The sequence below is a fragment of the Trichosurus vulpecula genome, chromosome 4 (assembly GCF_011100635.1).
Source record: "Trichosurus vulpecula isolate mTriVul1 chromosome 4, mTriVul1.pri, whole genome shotgun sequence".
Classification (NCBI taxonomy): domain Eukaryota; kingdom Metazoa; phylum Chordata; class Mammalia; order Diprotodontia; family Phalangeridae; genus Trichosurus; species Trichosurus vulpecula.
Window position 1 is genome coordinate 109,115,308 of NC_050576.1, and position 18,593 is coordinate 109,133,900.

An 18,593-nucleotide genomic window follows, 5' to 3' on the forward strand; every position below is an offset into this window, starting at 1 on the left:
ACCATAGTGTTAGCCTCATCTTCTCACTCTAACCCTACATGTGTATCCAGTTGCCAAATCTCGCTGTTTCAAACCTTCATGACATCTTTCATATGCATTTTCCCCTTTCTTTTCACTTATTTATGTAGCCTCAAATCTAGGTGAAGCTCTCATTACCCTTCTCCTTGGGCTATTTCAGTAGCCTTCTAACTGATTCCTCTGCCTCAAGTTTTTCATGCCAACTGATCTTCCCTAAGCCCCTAAAATCTAAATCTTTTAATCTAAAATCTAACATCTTCTAAAGGATAAATATGCTCATGTCACCCCCTACTCAATAAATACCAGGGAATCTCTATTACATCCAGGATCAAATTAAGTCCTCTGTCATTAAAGCTCTTTACAACCTGGCCCCTTCCTACTTTTCCCATCTTCTTGCACTTTATTCACTTGCATACACTCTATGAGCTGGCCAACTCCAGCCAGCTTGCTTTTCTTTAAACATACCACCTCCCATCTCTAAATCTTTATGCTAGCTGTCTCTCTTTCCCAAATACTCTCTGTCCTGACCTTTGTCTCTTAATTCCTGGCCTCCATCAAGATGCAACTCACATCCCAGCTTCTCTAGGAGGCCTTTCCTGGTCCATCCTCCTTCCCAGCTGCTAGTGCCTTCTCCCCTAAAACTATCTTTTGTCTAGTCTGCATATATCTTGAATGTACCTAGTTATCTGTCAGTTGTCTTCCCCATTAGAATGTGAGCTTGAGGTCAGGAACTGCTTTTGCCTTTCTTTGCATCTCTAAACCTAGTAATAGTGCTTTGGCACATAGTAGGCACTTACCACTTGTCTGATTTTAAATAAAACCTTCCACTCCTCCCCATTTTCATGGGTGAGTTTTTTGTTTATGAAACAAGGAAAGTGTTTATCTTTGGGGTCCTTCTGCTTGTGGTAGGTCATAGACTCATAGGATTAACTACCACTGAGACTTACTAGCTAGATGACCATGAACATGGGAATTAATATCTTTGAGTCAGTTTTCTCACCCATAAAATTAGATTAAAAAGTCTTTGCAAACCTTTAAAGTGCTGTATAAATATCAGTGATACTTATTATCTTTATCGTCCAAGATAAGCAGTGTGCTGTAGTGGGCAGAGGACTGGGTTCAAGTCCTGCCTTTGACTTACACTAGCCATGTGACCCTGGGCAAGTCACTTCACTTAAAAGTTACAGAACTCTGGTCTGTAACCTCAGAGAAAGTTGCATTCATTCATTCAATCAGCAAACACCTATTGTGTGCCAGGTACATGTTTCCACATAGGGAGTTCAACACATAAGTGAAATCATAGTTCTGGACCAAAAGAAAAAAGGATTTAGAGCTGGAAGGACCTATTTTTATTGTTGAGTTGTTTCAGTTGTGTCTGCTCCTTCCTGGCTGCATTTGGAGTTTTCTTGGCAAAGAGACCGGAGTAGTTTGCCATTTCCTTCTCTAGCTCATTTTACAGATGAGGAAACTGAGGCAACCAGGGTTAAGTGACTTGCCCAGGGTCACACAGCTAGTAAATGTCTCAGGCCAGATTTGAATTCAGGTCTTCCTAACTCCAGACCCAGCCTTATATCCACTGTACCACCTAGCTGCCCTGGAAGGACCCTTAGAGATCATCTAATTAAATGCCCTCACTTTACAGATGAAGAAACTGACACACAGAAAGGCAGCACTTGTGATATGCAGGTGTCAGAACCACAATTTGGACCCAATCTGGACACTCTTCAGTGTCTTACAATCTTTCCCCTTTCTCCTAGTATGGGTTCAAGGGGAAGGAATGCTTACCACTATTTCCACTTCCTGCTTAGCAAGTTATCTGTCAGAAGTATTCTATCTGAGCAAATAACAACATGTTCCCATTAAGGAGGACAGGACAGGATCGGCCAAGGAGGCAAAACTGATACTTTTTTCAGTTTTGGTCTTTCCTAGGCTACTATTTGTCACAATCCCTCCCTTCCTTTTCTATCTCCTAGAAATATTGTAATAAGTAAGTGCCTCACCCTATTTACCATCCCTTGCTCCAAATCTATATCTCTATGGTATGAACCTTGACTCCTAGCCAATCTCAGGACTCCTCCTGTGTGGTATAGTAAGTAGGGCACTGGACTTGGACCTGGGTTCAAGTTCCGATTCAGACACTTATTAGCTGTGTGGTCATGGAGAAGTCACTCAACCTCTTGGTGTCTCAGTGCCCTCATTTCTAAAACGAACAGGTTGAGCTTGATGACCTTAAAGGTCCACTATGGCTCTAAGACTGTGATCCTATGAAGGATCACCTGGCTTCACCTGGCTGGAGGTTTAACTCTTGTTGATTGCATATTTACTAACTGCTGGCTTTCAGAGGAGGCCAGTGAATCAAGCATTTTCTAGCCTATCTGAGAAGGTGGAAATGCAGCCAGTTGATGGAGAGGATGGAGAAGCAACACGGTAGCGTTTCTCTTTCTTCCTTCCAACCCGTGCCCCCTCTGTCTACTCTCATTAATTAGCCTTGGAATTTTCATAGTTGATCTCACAAGGCTCTGTCCATACCTTGGTTCCTGGCACTGCTCAGCATGCTAATGTTTGACTGAAACCCCACTCCCCAGGGAACTCAGACAAAGTCTGATAACTCTTACCTGTGAATTACTCCACCTCTCACTCCCCAGAAGTATGCCAGCTCATTGCTTTCTCACTTTACTAGTTATTAATAGCAGATGAAAAGTAGGAGATAGACATGGGGGAGGGAGGGGTGTTTGATGTTCAAAGCTGTTCTTGGAGCTTCAGCCTTGATGTCAAGCCTTTGATGTTCTCATGATTAATGATGATAACCTCACATCCCTGGGCTCTTACAAAGCTCTCTAGGGTTGTATGGACAGCTGAAGTTGGCTCGTCTCTTCAGGGCCACTCTCTCCTCTCTGCTAGGACATCAGGCTAGACATGTAGCATAAAAATGCCCCATAGAAAATATGCTATCCTCCCTCTGCTTAAAACAGTGGGTACCTTTCTGAAAGGTTGTATGTGTAAAATGAATTTTTGTAAATATACGGTAAATGCCCTAGAACTCACTGTTTAAAGGAACACTGCAAGAATTCACTTTGCCAAGTGAATGGACCATCCTTTGCAAAATTTTCGTTTCATCCTTGGCAATCACCCTCTTGATATGTCTGTTTTCTGACCAGTAGCTGGTATGTGGAAGTCAATCAACAAGCATTTATTCAGCATCTATTATATGCAAGCACTGTGCCAAGACAAAAATGAAGTGGTTTTTGCCTTCAAATAGGGCTTTATATTCTATAAAGGAAGACAGCATAGACAAATAAGTTGAATTTGGGAGTGAGGGCCTTGGCATCTGGGGAATCCAGAAAGGTGCATCATGGAAAGAACATTCTGCCTGACTTTAGGCTGCTGTTGATTTCACTTCTCTGGGCCTCAGTTCCTTTATTTAGCAAATGGGGAAGTTGGAAGAGTCAAATAGCTAAAGTCTGATTAATATATATCAGGCTTTCCAAAAGTTGTGATATGCACTTACACTCCTAAGAAAACTGTGTTTTTCTTGGGGTTCTCTGTCCTCAATACTGTGAGGTCCTTTTGGCTATCCCAAGAAAAGTACTTTTTTTGCTAGCTGTATCGTCTTTATTCTAATCTTCCTACTCTGATCTTTTCCTTCCCCTGCCCTTCCTCCTCTAGGTCAGGTGTGTGGAAGGTTTGGTTCTTTGTGTCCCTGGGGAACTTCCCCAGAGTTTTCAGGCCTAGTGGGAACAGAAAGACCCTGTCCTTCCCCATCCCCGGACCTGCCTCCCCTTCTCCTATCTTGACTTTTCCCCTCCCTCTTCCTAACTTTTCATCTCCTCTCCCCCCATGCAGGCACCTGCTGCTGGGTTGTCCTAAAGTACAGCGAACTGTCCTGTTTCACCTGCAGCATGTCTGAGTTTCCCATCCCCCAGGATTGAAATCTGAGACAATCGCTGTCCAAAGGGAAAATTAAGCTAAGAGAGTATTTGCAGGCTTGTTTTCTTATCCTTGCTGCCTCCTGGCATATTGTAAAAGGGTCCCATGGCTCTTTCTTGTTCACACCCTCAGCCAGTTTATTAATAGCTCAGCTATTATCCCCTAGCTACCTAATTACTCCTGTGTAGGTCAACTTGGACTCTGGAAAGGTGACAGAGAGGGGAGGGGAGGGAAGGCCTGAGGGCAACAAGGTGGAATCCTAGAGCCAGTATCCTCAGAGCTCTTGCTGCTGTTGGGAAACTCAGAATAGAGGTTCCTCAAGTTTTTTTTTTCCTTGAACTCCCTCATATAGCTCAGGTTAGCCCAGACAAGAACTAGGTGCTGCTATTTATGATCTAGATCCTCTCTTAGGGAAAGGCTCTTCAGGGTCTTGTTAGGAGTTCTGACAAGAGGTTGGCTGGGTTAGTGCACTGCTAGTGATGAATGGAGAGTCAGAAGACTTGGATTCTAGTCAGAGCTCTCTCCCTGACAGAATTCTGCAAGTCAGTTTTCCCATCTGCAAAACAGAAGTTTTATAGTTGCCCTACCACCATTTCCCATTAGGGAAGTTATGATAAAATTGAGATTGAGAAAGCAGCTTAGACTGTAATGGGGGGGTGGGGAAAAAGGGGAGAATTCTGCAATTTTTAGAAGTTTCAGTTAAGGATTAGTTTGGAGGAAGAGGAAACTGGAGTCATTTGATGTGATGCCCACAGGCCATTGGAATTTAATGTGTTAGAGATAGGACAAAATGTTCTAAGTTGGTGGCTGTGGCTGTCTGAGTGAATGAATGAGGAAGGAAGCATAGTTTATTTCTGCAGTCTGTCAGTCCTGAGTGACAAATTTTAGGTGGGAGCAAGTGCTGTTTTCATCGGTCATTAGCAGGCTCAGCTTGGTTTGGTAAACACTGAGCAGCTGTGTTCCCAGGAGCTTCAGAGAAACCCCCAAGCTCTGTTGATTCAAGACCCTGGAGAGGGGAACAGGACCTTTGGGGGAAGTGCCTAATGGGCTGTGAAATGTGGGTGAAGCTGGTCTAGGAGAAAGAAATAGCCTGAGTAATGAGCCGAGCAGCGGAGGACTGGGGAGTATGCACGGCCCCTTAGCTGGAGAAAGTGAGGACGCAGGGGTTTAGCCACTTAAATCTGAGAATAGCCATCTATTTGGGGCCATTGAGCAGCAATGCTGAGCCATGTTCTGCTGAGAATAGAAAAATGGTTACCATAGCTCAGGGATCCTAAATAGGAATTAGACAAAAGAAGTTAGGGAAGAAATTGGAGGTAGGATATAAAATCATTTCTCCTTTGTCATGCATTTATCCTCAAGGGGCCTCTCACTCCACCTTCATTCATCTGTCGTTGTTTGGGGGCAGCGAGTGATTTCTCTCTTTCTTTAGCTGGGAAACAGAGGTAGCAAAGTGGGTGCTGAGCTTGGAAATCAGGAAGACTTGGGTTTAAATCCGCCCCCCCCCCCATACTCACTAGCTTTGTGGCCCTAGGTAAGTGATTTAACTTTGATTTGAGTCAAGAAACTCCCTGGGACCTGACTTTCCAGCAGGGTACCATGCCTTTCACTTGTACAAGACAATCTATCCTTCCCATTCCACTGAGGCCCCATCTGCTCCTCTCTTTCCCAAAAAACTCTTCTTGTCACTTTTTCACCAAAGAGGAAAAAGTGTTGCCATTTTGGTGTCTGCAACTGTACCGTCTCCATTTTTCTCTAGTCTTCAGGATGGGAAGATTTTAGAGCTGGAAGGGACCTTAGAAATCATGGGGTATAAAAACTGCTCATTTTCCAGATGAAGATGCTAAAGTCCAGAAAGGGCAATGATCTGCCTAAGGCCATATACCTAGTAAGTAGCGGGTCTGATTTTGAGCCCAGGTCCTAATCCCATGCTTTTTCTACTCTTGTTTCATATTTCTCTACTCTTTGTTTCATATCATACAAATTTGCTATCTAGTGTGCGGGGGCGGGGGGGGAGAGAAGGGTTTTTTAGGAAAAAAAATCATTCCTCCTGTTCGATTATTTAAAACATCAACTACTTTGATATCCCCCCTTTTTATAAAACATTTACATTTTGGTTCTCTGGCCTCACCAGGAACACATAGATTAGAGAAACAATAAACATTTTGCAGGCAGGTAGGCAGGCAGAGAGACCTCACTCCAATTCCTGGGAAGGAATATTCGTGAGGATGAGGCCAAAGGCCTTTTCCTTACTAATCCTCTCTGTCCTTACTCCACACCTTCCTCCCCTTTTGCCCTCCCAACTAGCCTTGACCTCTGCAGCAAGGCAAACTATAAAATCAACTCTTGGAAGATGATTCCAGCTTTAGGCTTTGTTCCCATGCAAAGGTTACTAGAGGACAATGTAGGAGACTGGGGCCACTTCAGGTGAGAGCAGCAAAGGGATTTTGCTTTGTTCAAAGGTTAGAAGGGTCAAGGTGGTTCTGTTTTGTTCTTTTTTTTAATATTGGGGTTTTTTTGGGGGGGGCAGGGCAATTGGGGTTAAGTGACTTGCCCAAGGTCACACAGCTAGTACATGTGTCAAGTGTCTGAGGCCGGATTTGAACTCAGGTCCTCCTGACTCCAGGGTCAGTGCACTACTCACTGCGCCACCTAGCTGCCCCTTCTGTTCTGTTCTTGAGTCATGTTGTGATCCTAGGTTCACAGTCATGTTAAACCCTCTGGGCCTCCTTTTACTGTCATTTAAATGGGAGGAGAGCTTATTATTATCTCAGACCCCCCTCCCCTGCCTTGCCCCCATTACTTTGTATTTACCATATGTATATTTTATTCTCCTTTTCTTTGTACTATCTCTTTGCTGAAGGCAGGGACTTATTTGTTTCTGTATTCCTAGTGAAAAATGTTCTTAACCTTCTTTTGTGTCATGGACCCTTTTGGTACTCTGGTGAAGTTTATTCTTTCTCAGGACAAGAATACTTTTCTTTTTAAAAATATATATTTTCCAATTGCATGTAAAAACAATTTTTAACATTCATTTTTAAAAATTTTTGAGTTCCAAATTCTCTCTCTCCCTTTCCCTTTCCTTTCCTCTTCATTGAGAAGGTAAACAATTTGATATAGGTTTTTTTCCCCCGCTGTGGTCTAGGAAAGCTAATAATTTTTTTTTAATTTAGTTTTCAGCATTGATTTTCAAAAGAGTTTGAATTACAAATTTTTTCCCCATTTCTACCCTCCCCCCACTCCAAGATTGTGTATATTCTGGTTGCCCTGTTCCCCAGTCAGCCCTCCCTTCTGTCACCCCACTCCCCTCCCATCCCCTTTTCCCTTCCTTTCTTGTAGGGCAAGATAAATTTCTATGCCCCATTGCCTGTGTATCTTATTTCCTAGTTGCATGCAAAAACTTTTTTTTTGTTTTTGAACATCTGTTTTTAAAACTTTGAGTTCAAAATTCTCCCCCCTCTTCCCTTCCCACCCACCCTCCCTAAGAAGGCAAGCAATTCAACATAGGCCGCATGCGTATCATTATGTATAGCCCTTCCACAATACTCATGTTGTGAAAGACTAACAATATTTTGCTCCTTCCAAACCTATACGCCTTTATTGAATTTTCTACCTTGGCCCTGTCCCCTTTCAAAAGTGTTTGTTTTTGATTACCTCCATCCCCATCTGCCCTCCCTTCTATCATCCCCCCGCCCTTTTTATCTTCTTCCTCCTTTTTTCCTGTGGGATAAGATACCCAAATGAGTATGTATAGTATTCCCTCCTCAGGTCAAATTTGATGAGAACAAGATTCACTCATTCCCCCTCACCTGCCTTCTATTCTCTTCCTACCGAATTGCTTTTTCTTGCCACTTTTATGCGAGATAATTTACCCCATTCTATCTCTTCCTGTCTCCCTCTCTCAATATATTCCTCTCTCATCCCTTAATTTGATTTTATTTCTTTTAGATATCTTCCCTTCATCTTCAAATCACCCTGTGGCCCGCTCTCTCTCTCTCTCTCTCTCTCTCTCTCTCTCTCTCTCTCCATACATATATACATACATACACACTCACATATACGTATATATACATAAACATATATATATATATATATATATATATATATATATATATATATATATATATATATGTATATGCATATTCCCTTCAGCTACCCTAATACTGAGATCTCATGAATCATACCCATCATCTTTCCATGTAGGAATGTAAACAAAACAGTTCAACTTTAGTAAGTGCCTTGCAATTTCTTTTTCTTGTTCTTTTTCTTGATTACCTTTTCATGCTTCTCTTGATTCTTGTGTTTGAAAGTCAAATTTTCTATTCAGTTCTGGTCTTTTCACTGAGAAAGCTTGAAAGTCCTCTATTTTATTGAAAATCCATATTTTGCCTTGGAGCATGATACTCAGTTTTGCTGGGTAGGTGATTCTTGGTTTTAATCCTAGCTCCATTGACCTCCGGAATATCATATTCCAAGCCCTTCAGTCTCTTAATGTAGAAGGTGCTAGATTTTGGATTATTCTGATTGTGTTTCCACAATACTCAAATTGTTTCTTTCTGGCTGCTTGCAGTATTTTCTCCTTGATCTGGGAGCTCTGGAATTTGGTGACAATATTCCTAGGAGATTTCTTTTGGGGATCTATTTGAGGAGGTGATTGGTGGATTCTTTCAATTTCTATTTTGCCCTGTGGCTCTAGAATATTAGGGCAGTTCTCCTTGATAATTTCTTGAAAGGTGATATCTAGGCTCTTTTTTGATCATGGCTTTCAAGTAGTCCAATAAGTTTTAAATTATCTCTCCTGGATTTATTTTCCAGGTCAGTGGTTTTTCCAATGAGATATTTCACATTGTCTTCCATTTTTTCATTCCTTTGGTTCTGTTTTATAATATCTTGATTTCTCACAAAGTCACTAGCTTCCACTTGCTCCAATCTAATTTTTAAGGTATTATTTTCTTCAGTGGTCTTTTGGACCTCCTTTTCCATTTGGCTAATTCTGCCTTTCAAGGCATTCTTCTCCTCATTGGCTTTTTGGAGCTCTTTTGCCATTTGAGTTAGTCTATTTTTTAAGGTGTTGTTTTCTTCAGTGTATTTTTCGGTATTTTTTGGGGTCTCCTTTAGCAATTCGTTGACTTGTTTTTCATGGTTTTCTCACATCCTTCTCATTTCTCTTCCCAATTTTTCCTCTACTTCTCTAACTTGCTTTTCCAAATCCTTTTTGAGCTCTTCCATGGCCTGAGACCAGTTCATGTTTTTCTTGGAGGCCTTTGTTGTAGGCTCTTTGACTTTGTTGACTTCTTCTGGCTGTATGTTTTGGTCTTCTTTGTCACCAAAGAAAGATTCCAGAGTCTGAGACTGAATCTGGGTGCGTTTTCGCTGCCTGGCCATATTCCCAGCCAACTAACCTGACCCTTGAGTTTTTCAGTGGGGTGTGACTGCTTGTAGAGTTAAGAGAACTATGTTCCAAGCCTGGGGGGATGTGCCAGCTCTGCCACACCAGCACTCCTCCTTCCCCAAGAACCCCGAACCTGGACTGGCCTTAGATCTTCAGCAGGCTCTTCACTCTTGCTCTGATCCACCACTTAATTTCTCCCACCAGGTGGGCCTGGGGCCAGAAGCAACTGCAGATGTAGTTCTGTAGCTGCCCCACCTCTGCTGCTCCGGGGCGGTGGCCGAAGGGGGATCTGTCTACTCCTGCAGCTTTTCCCACTAACCTTCTCTGTTGTCTTTGGTGTTTGTGGGTTGAGAAGTCTGCTAACTGCTGCAGCTCACTGATTCAGGGCGCTAGGGCCCGCTCCGCCTGGCTCCTGGTCTGGTTGGTCCGCGCCACTCTGCTCCCAGCTCCGTGCGGGATAGACCTCACCCAGAGACCATCCAGGCTGTCCTGGGCTGGAGCCCTGCTTCCCTCTTCTGTTTTGTGGGTTCTGCAGTTCTAGAATTGGTTCAGAGCCATTTTTTATAGGTTTTTGGAGGGACTCAGCGGGGAGCTCATGCTAGTTACCCTGCTTTCCAGCTGCCATCTTGGCTCCGCCCCCCTGATATAGGTTTTACATGTGTAGTCATGCAAAACATATTCCCATACTAGTCATGTTGTGAAAGAAAACACAGACCCCCAAAAACCCCCCAAGAAAAATAAAGACAGTTTAAAAAAGGTAATCTTCAATCTGCATTCAGACTCCATCAGTCCTTTCTCTGAAAGTGAAGAGCATTATTCATCATAAGTCCTTTGGAACTGCCTTGGAACACTGTATTGCTGAGAAGAGCTAAGTCATTCACAGTTGATCATCATTACAGTATTGCTGTTACTGTGTAAAGTGTTCTTCTGGTTCTGCTCACTTCACGCTGCATCAGTTTATATAAGTCTTTCAAGTTATTCTGAAAGCATCTTATTTATCATTTTTTATAGCATAATAGTATTCCATCACAATCACATACCACAACTTATTCAGCCATTCCCCAAATGGTGGGCTTCTCCTCAATTTCCAAAAAAAGAGTTGCTATAAATATTTTTGTACATATAGGTCCTTTTCCTTTTTTTTTTCTTTTTTCATCTCTTTTGGATACAGACCTAGTAGTGGTATTACAGGATCAAAGAGTGTGCAGTTTTATAGCCCTTTGGGCATAGTTCCATATTGCTCTCCTGAATGGTAGGATCAGTTCACAACTACACCATCAGCATGTTAGTGTCCCAGTTTTTCCACATACCCTCCAACATTTGTCATTTTTGTTTTCTGTCACATTAACCTATCTGATAGGTATGAGGTGGTATGTCAGAGTTCTTTAAATTTGCATTTCTTTAATCAACAGGGATTTAGAGCATTTTTTTCATGACTATAATGGTTTGATTTCTTCTGAAAACTGCCTTTTCATATTCTTTGACCATTTATCAACCATTTATAACTTCACCTCAGTTCTCTGTATATTTGAGAAATGAGGCCTTTGTCAGAGAAACGTGCTGTAAAATTTTTTTCATACTTATGATTACCATATATTTTCCTCCATCCTATTTTTCCCCTGTTTTGTCTTTCTCTCTTTCCCCTTTCACGCTGCTCCTCCTCAAACATGTTTTGCTTCTGACCACCATTTTCCCCAGTCCCCTCTTCCTTCTGTCAGCTCCCTTCCTTCTCTTATCCCCTTCCCTTCCTTCTTACTTGTAGGGTAAGATAGTCTTCTTTACCCAGCTGAGTTATTCCCTCTTTGAGCCAATTCCAATGAGAGTAAGGTTCAAACATTATCTACCACCCTGCTGCCCCTCTTTCCTTCCATTGTAAAAGCTCTTTTGCTCCTCTTTTGTGTGAGATAATTTACCCCATTCTATCTTTCCCTTCCCTCAGTGAATCCCCCTTTCTCACCCCTTAATTTTATTTTTTTAGATATCATCCCATCATAGTCAATTTACACTTGTGTCCTCCAACTCCCCTAATAATGATTAAGTTCTTAGGAGTTAGAAATATCACCTTCCCATGTGTGAATGCAAACAGTTTATCTTATTGTATCCCTTATGATTTCTCTTTCCTGTTGACTTAAGTCTTCTCTTAAGTCTTATATTTGGAAATTACATTTTCTATTTAGCTCTATTTAGGTCTTTTCATCAGGAATATTTGAAAGTCCCCTGTTTCATTAAATATCCATTTTTCCCCTGAAATATTATACTCAGTTTTTCTAGGTGACTTGGTTTTAATCCTGGCTCCCTTGCCCTCCAGAATATCATATTCCAAGCCCTCTAATCCTTTAATGTAGAAACTGCTAAATCTTGTGTTTTCCTGACTGTGACTCCACAATATTTGAATTGTTTCTTTCTAGCTGTTATCAATATTTTCATCTTGACTTGGAAGCACTGGAATTTGGCTATACTATTCCTGTGAGTTTTCATTTGGGAATCTCTTTTAGGAGGTGGATTCTTTCAGTCTCTTAGTTATCAGGACAGTTTTCTTTGATAATTTCTTGAAATATGATGTCTAGGCTCTTTTTTTGATCATGGCTTCCAGGTAGTCTGATGATTCTTAAAGTATCTCTCCTGGGTCTATTTTCCAGGACAGTTGTTTTTCCACTGAGATATTTCACATTTTCTTCTATTTTTTCATACTTTTGATTTTGTTTTATTGTTTCTTGATGTCCCATGGAGTTACTAGCTCCCAGTTGCACAATTCTAATTTTTAAAGAACTATCTTCTTCAGTGAGCTTTTGTACCTCTTTTGTCATGTGACCAATGTTGCTTTTTAAAGAGTTCTTCCCTTCAGTGGATTTTTGTGCCTCTTTTACCATTGACCTATTCTGTTTTCTTACGTTGTTATTTTCTTCAGTATTTTTTTTTTGCCTCCTTTACCAAGCTGTTGATTCTTTTTTTATGATTTTCTTGCATAACTCTCATTTCCTTTCCCAATTTTCTCTCTAGCTCTCTTATTTGATTTTTTTGAATCCTTTTGAGCTCTTCCAGGAATTCGTTTTGGGCCTGAGACCAAGTCATATTTTTTCTTTGAGGCTTTGGATGTAGCTATTTTGATTTCATTATCTTCTTTTGAGTTTGTGTTTTGATTTTCCCCGTCACCATAATAATTTTCTGTGGTAAGGTTCTTTTGTTTGTTCATTTTTCTAGCCTATTTCTTGACTTAACTTGATGTTAAAGTTGCGCTCTGTTCCTAGGATGGCAGGGGCACCACCCCAAGCTTCAGTTTTTTCATGCTGCTATTTTCAGAGCTAGTTCTGGGGGGGGGGTCTGTAAGTTTTCAGTTCTCCCAAGTTTGTATGATCTAAGGAGAGGTGTTGTCACTGCTCTTCTGGCCTGTGCTCTAGTCTGGTGAGCAACCACAAGCACTCTTTTCCACCTTGGAACTATGACCAATATAGTAGTGTTCTTCCTCACCCTGATACTGCAACTCAGAATGATGTATGGTCAATGCAGCAGAGTCCTGCACCCAATGCCAGCAAAGGGTCCCCTCTAATCTGTTTCTGACCAGTTGTCTGACCCCCTTACCATCTGTGAGCTGAGAGCTCTGGAAGCTGCTGCTAATTCAGTCACCTGTAAGGCCTGCTCTGAACTATGTTTTACGCTCACCTCAGTGAGGCAGACCTTTCCTGCCAACCTCTTAAGTTGTCTTGGGCTAGAAAATTTTTTCACCCCATTCTTTTTTTTGGTTCTGCCACTCCAGAGTTTGTTTGAGGTGTTAGTTTAAAGTTCTTTGCAGGGGAATTTGGGAGAGCTCAGGTGAGTCCCTGGGCCTTGACTCTACCATCTTGGCTCTGCTTCCAGGATAATGTTTTAAAATGCATAAAATAAAACAGAAGATTACAAAGGAAACCAATTGCACTGATATATAGTTATCACTGATTTTTTTAAGTTCGTGGAACTCCTTGAAATTTATCCCCAGGTTAAAGACCCCTGCCTCAGCACCTAGAAAAGTCCTTGGAAATTAATCAATATTTCTTGACAAAATGAATGAATCTGGAATCTTGGGATGAGGACAAATGAGAGAATAGGTCTACAAATACTCTGAAAATCAGAAGGGAATTTTACTGTGACTAATAAAAGTTGTGACTACTTCCAAAGTGTCCTGCTTAGCTTTCATCCTAACCGTTAAATTGGACCTTCATCTATGTCTTGTGTCCTTAGGACTAGACAGAAAATAATGGAGACTCTGTCACAGGCTAAATCCCTGGGGGGCTCAGAGCTATTGACTTCAGAGGCCAATTCAGAGGCTTCAGAGCTAAAAGGGACCTTGGAGATCATCTAGTCCAACCCTTCTGATTTCACAAATCCAAAAAAATATTCCCAAAGACAAAAACAAACTAGTTTAAAATTGTACAGATGAGGAACTGAGGCCAAGAGGTCAAGTGAATTAACCAGAGTCATTCATACCAGGAATTAATAATAATTATAATAATAACAATAGTTAACATTTATCTAGCTCTTACTCTGTGCCAGGCACTATGCCAAGCACTTTACAATTATTATATTACTTGATCCTCACAACAACCTTAGAAGGTAGGTGCTATTTTTACCCCATTTCACAGGTAAGAATACTGAAGCAAAGATTTAAGTGACTTGCCCAGGGTCACACAGTGTGAGCCAGGGAAATGTCTGAGGCTGGATTTGAACTCAGGTCTTCCAAAGTATGGAGCTCTATCTACTTTGACACCTTGCTGCCCAAGCAGAGCCAGAATTAGGATATATGTCTTCAGACTTCAAACCTAGCATTTTTTCTATTTCACTATATTGCCTGCTTTAGAATAATAGTTTGGGCTGGTGTTCTCTGATTCCGTAGTGCGTGGACAGTCCTCCCTTTAATTGTCATGAGAGGGTAGGGGCACTGAGGAAAACAGAAAGTGATTTTTCACTACTAGGGATGTTATGACCAGTTCTAGAATTTGACTCCATTCTGAAGAGAACCTACTGAAGGCAAGGGAATTGTTGGGGAGGTGCAGCCAAGGGGAATTACCTCTTAGGATCACTTGGTACCAGAGGTCTTCTTCAGTTCCCTAGTTACTAGGCAGGGTGTTTCATCAGGCCCCTTCCTTTCCTTTCCTCTCCTTTGCCTGTCTCTCCTGACATTGAGCAGTCTTCAGATATTTGAAAAGAAAGAGGCCTAAACTCTTAGGGGGTGGGGAGTGATGTGGTAGAGGGAGTTAGGAGAGACCTGTGTTCAAGTCTTGCCTGTGACACTTATTAGCTCCGTAACCTTGAACACGATTGCCTAGCCCCTCTGAGTCCTTATCTGAAGGTTGTATTATCTATAGTTCCTGTTTCACAGGATTGCCATGAAGCTGTAATGAGGTCATACAGGTAAAATGCTGTGCTCAGTCCAGTGGAATGGGAATGAGCACTGGCTATGAAGTCAGGGGACCTGGGTTCAAATCCTGCCCCTGTACTAAATGGAATTACTTAATAAATGTAATCATCAATTAACATGAAATTACCATAAAGTAATATGAAAATGTCAGCTCTTGCTATTCCCCTCAGTTTGATGTGCCTTGTCCCAAGCAAGTTCAGGAGGCATCCCTTCAGCCTTCTTGTCTACCCTCTCTGATCCCTCTGGCCTCCCCTCCCCTCTCCTTGCAGCATGGGCTTCCTACATGACAAACTCCCCAACACTTATTGTAATGATTGGCCTGCCAGCCCGGGGCAAGACCTATGTATCCAAGAAACTTACTCGCTACCTCAACTGGATTGGGGTACCCACCAAAGGTAAGTGCAGTTTAGTCTGTCTGGAGAGGGGGAAGGATAGAGAGGAATTGGGCTCTTGAGGCCCCTTGGTCCTTTGCTTTGGGGACTTAGAGGGCTCTTGGGCTTGGGGATTCAGTTTCTATGTGCCCACATTTCTATAGCAGGCAGTACCAGTGCTCCACAAGTCTGGCAGCTTAATTTCCTTTCCTGCCCCTTGACAAATTTATAGCTATTTTCTGAAGTGGTTGACTGGGATGAAGGGGGCCGGTGCCAGGGGGAACATCTCTGTTCCTAGGCTTGGAACAGACTGGGGAAGGGCAGCGATGGGAGTTAGGGGGCCAGGCTAGGCTAGTGTTTCTAATCCTGGTCTTCAATTCTGGATAGATTAACCTAGTCTGGGGAGTGACTGATTCCTAACCCATGGACACCCCGTTGACATTGGGGCTGTTGTGGCATTTAGGGGCTAAAGGGTAGAAGTTTTTTCCACAGTTTTTAATCTTGGGGTGTATCGACGTGAAGCAGTCAAATCATATAAATCCTACGACTTCTTCCGGCATGACAACGAAGAGGCCATGAAGATCCGAAAGTAAGTCCCCTTCCATGAGGCATGGGCATGGGCATGGGCAAGCCACAAAGAGGAAAGGGTAGGGCAGACATTGGTTTTCCTTTTAGACAGTAGATCCTGGAGATTCCCAAAGAAAGTTTATCCAGCTGGGCACCCATAGGCTCTGAGGACAAAGGAGTGAGACTAAAGAACCCTGTGACATTAAAATCTAACCATTCCTGCCTTCTTGATAGCTGGCCCTAAAGAGAGGTACTTGAGTGTGATCTGGAGGGGGCGGGGTGTCAAAAGGTCTTAGATGAGGAGCTAAGAATGTGAATCAGGGCCAGACCAGAAAGGTGAGGGGAACAGAGTGAGTCAAGATGTGTCTCTAACTGATCCAATTTTGCCATTTCCCCTGTTGTCATTGTATACTTTTCTAGGACACTTGCTTCACCCCTTCTCTCTTTTTGCAGGCAGTGTGCCTTGGTGGCCCTACAGGATGTTAAGGCATATTTCACTTATGAATGTGGTCAGATTGCGGTAAGCATTGCCCATCCTCTTCCCCATTCTGCTCATCTCCCCCCTCTTCAGCTCCATTTTGAGTTTCTTCTACTCAGGCAACAGGTATACTCTTTCCACACTATCCTTTGTCCCCTCCAGTCCTCACCATGTGCTTTCTTTCCCAGGTGTTTGATGCTACCAATACCACCCGGGAAAGAAGGGACCTGATCTTGAACTTTGCCAAGGAGAATGCCTTCAAGGTTGGGTCTGGCTCATGATGCTAGGGTGATGGGGCTGCGGAGTGGGTGAGGAAGGAATTAGATATTTAGGACTCTTCCCTTGGGTCTGTTCTCCAATCCTAGAGTGCTTTCATTTCAGATTCATTCTCAGACTAATGGGCCGTGTACCTAAGGTCCTGGGAATCTAGTTGTATGTATGTATATACTTACATATGTCTGTATACACATATATGCATGCATATGTGTGTGTGTGTATTTTGTATATATACACGCATACCCACATATATAAAATGTCATTCTTGAAGGCCATTCTCCCCAAGGAATGCCTAGGGGAAGAAAGTGTGTTATTGGCTAATAGGCCTTTCATGCTGCTAACCACTGCTCCATCCCCCTCCTCCTCAGGTATTCTTCGTGGAATCTGTCTGTGATGATCCTGATGTGATTGCTGCCAACATTCTGGTGGGTAACACTCCATTCCTATAGCCACGTCCAATCCTTTAGGGGTTGTATGAGCCTTTTTTAGTGAATGATGGGAAGGAACCAAGACTTCATACTGAAAGTAATCACTGCTCATGAGTTTCCAGCTTTGAGGAATGTCATCTCGGTCCTCCTTATTAACTTCCCCTGGGGATCAGGGACAAGTTTAGGTAGAAAAAAGGGAAAGCATAGAAGAGGAAACTGACATACAGAGCTAGAAAGAGACATGGCTTGGGGGCCAAAGCAAGTCAGCCTCACAGTTCGAAATCCTGGCCCAAAGATATGAGTCATGAGTGGAGGTTCACTCGAGCATTTCTCCTGGAAGAGATCTAATGGAGGAATGCCATCTGCCAGGTAATTATTTTGTCCCAGTATTTAGGCTCATGTGTATGATAAGCCTGATTCCCTGTGGGGTGAAGGGACTATTGATATAGGGACGTAAAGGAAGCAGGGCATAGTGGATAGAGAGCTTGACAGGAAGACCATGGTTCAAATCCCACCTGAGACACAAACTGGCTGTGTTACTTTGTGAAAATCTCGACACCTCCATGACCCTAATAATAAGTAGGTGCTTCCTTATCTGTAAAATGGGGGTAATAGTGGTACCTACTTCACAAGGTGGCTGTGAGGGTCACATGAAATATATATATGTACACACACACACACATATATATATAATCAAATGCAAGTGCCACATAGATATGAAACACCGTTGTCATTATCATAATTAATTGTGTAATCATTAATAACAATAATCATTATTATGACTAGTAGTAGAGTAAGAGAAAAATCCCTGGAGTTTCCCCCCCTCCCCTTTTTTCCCCAGCACATCTTATTTTTCCCAGGGAAAAGGCAAAAGTTGCTGAGCCACAGGAAGAGTCTCAGCAAAGTTAAACACCCGCCTGTCTCCAAGCTAGTGTCAGTCATGTGACTATCCCATGATATTGCTCTCCATCCCTGTTGCCAGAGTTAGGGGAGATGGGTTGGGGGAGGGGGCAGAGATCAAGGGTTTTTCTGATTGAAGGGAATTATCGGCCCTGATGAAAGGCTAGCAGAGGCACATGGGAGGGAAGGGAGGGTAACAGAGAGACAGAGTATCAGGAGGGGGCTTATGTTGTGACCAGGTCCCAGCCAGTCTTATTTTTCCAGGAAGTAAAGGTCTCAAGTCCAGACTACCCGGAGAGGAACAGGGAGAATGTGATGGAGGACTTCCTGAAGAGAATTGAATGTTACAAAGTCACCTATCGGCCTCTTGATCCTGACCACTATGACAAGTAAGACTTGAGTCCTTGACCTTCACGCAGTTGTTTTGACGTTTGTGGAGGATGAAGTTGGGGTACTGTGGTAGGAGGTGCATAAGATCACACCCTTCTCCAGCTCTTCAAGCAAATTTGAAACTCCTATGATCCTGGGATTCCATAATTTCTCACTCACAATATACATATCATTTGAGAGGGCAAAGAGATATTAAGGTTCGGTGGTTTATATATGGGGTATGTATTGAATGGTTTTTGGTAGCTAATCCTCAGTTCCCTAGATATTGTGTCAGCTTCTGTTTGGAAGAAAATAAGGAAGTGGGGGCATGGGGGAAGGGAGAAGGGAGAGGGTATAAGCATTTATTACTATGTGCCAGGCACTGTGTTAAGTGTTTCACAAATATTATTTAATTCCCACAACAACCCTGTAAGATAAGGCTAATTTTATCTCCATTGTACAGTTGAGGAAGTTG

The 18,593-nt window shown here is 42.5% G+C and overlaps 1 protein-coding gene across 5 annotated transcripts in view; it reads left to right on the forward strand.

Moving 5' to 3' along the window:
* Window positions 1-18,593, forward strand: part of PFKFB2 (6-phosphofructo-2-kinase/fructose-2,6-biphosphatase 2) — a 41,947-nt gene that overhangs the window by 5,090 nt on the left and 18,264 nt on the right. For all 5 annotated transcript variants that reach the window (XM_036754928.1, XM_036754929.1, XM_036754931.1 and 2 more), the window contains exons 3-8: window positions 14,999-15,124; window positions 15,593-15,689; window positions 16,121-16,187; window positions 16,334-16,408; window positions 16,790-16,846; window positions 18,014-18,138. In XM_036754928.1, coding sequence (XP_036610823.1) covers window positions 14,999-15,124; window positions 15,593-15,689; window positions 16,121-16,187; window positions 16,334-16,408; window positions 16,790-16,846; window positions 18,014-18,138 — 547 coding nt within the window. The remainder of the gene's footprint in view (window positions 1-14,998; window positions 15,125-15,592; window positions 15,690-16,120; window positions 16,188-16,333; window positions 16,409-16,789; window positions 16,847-18,013; window positions 18,139-18,593) is intronic.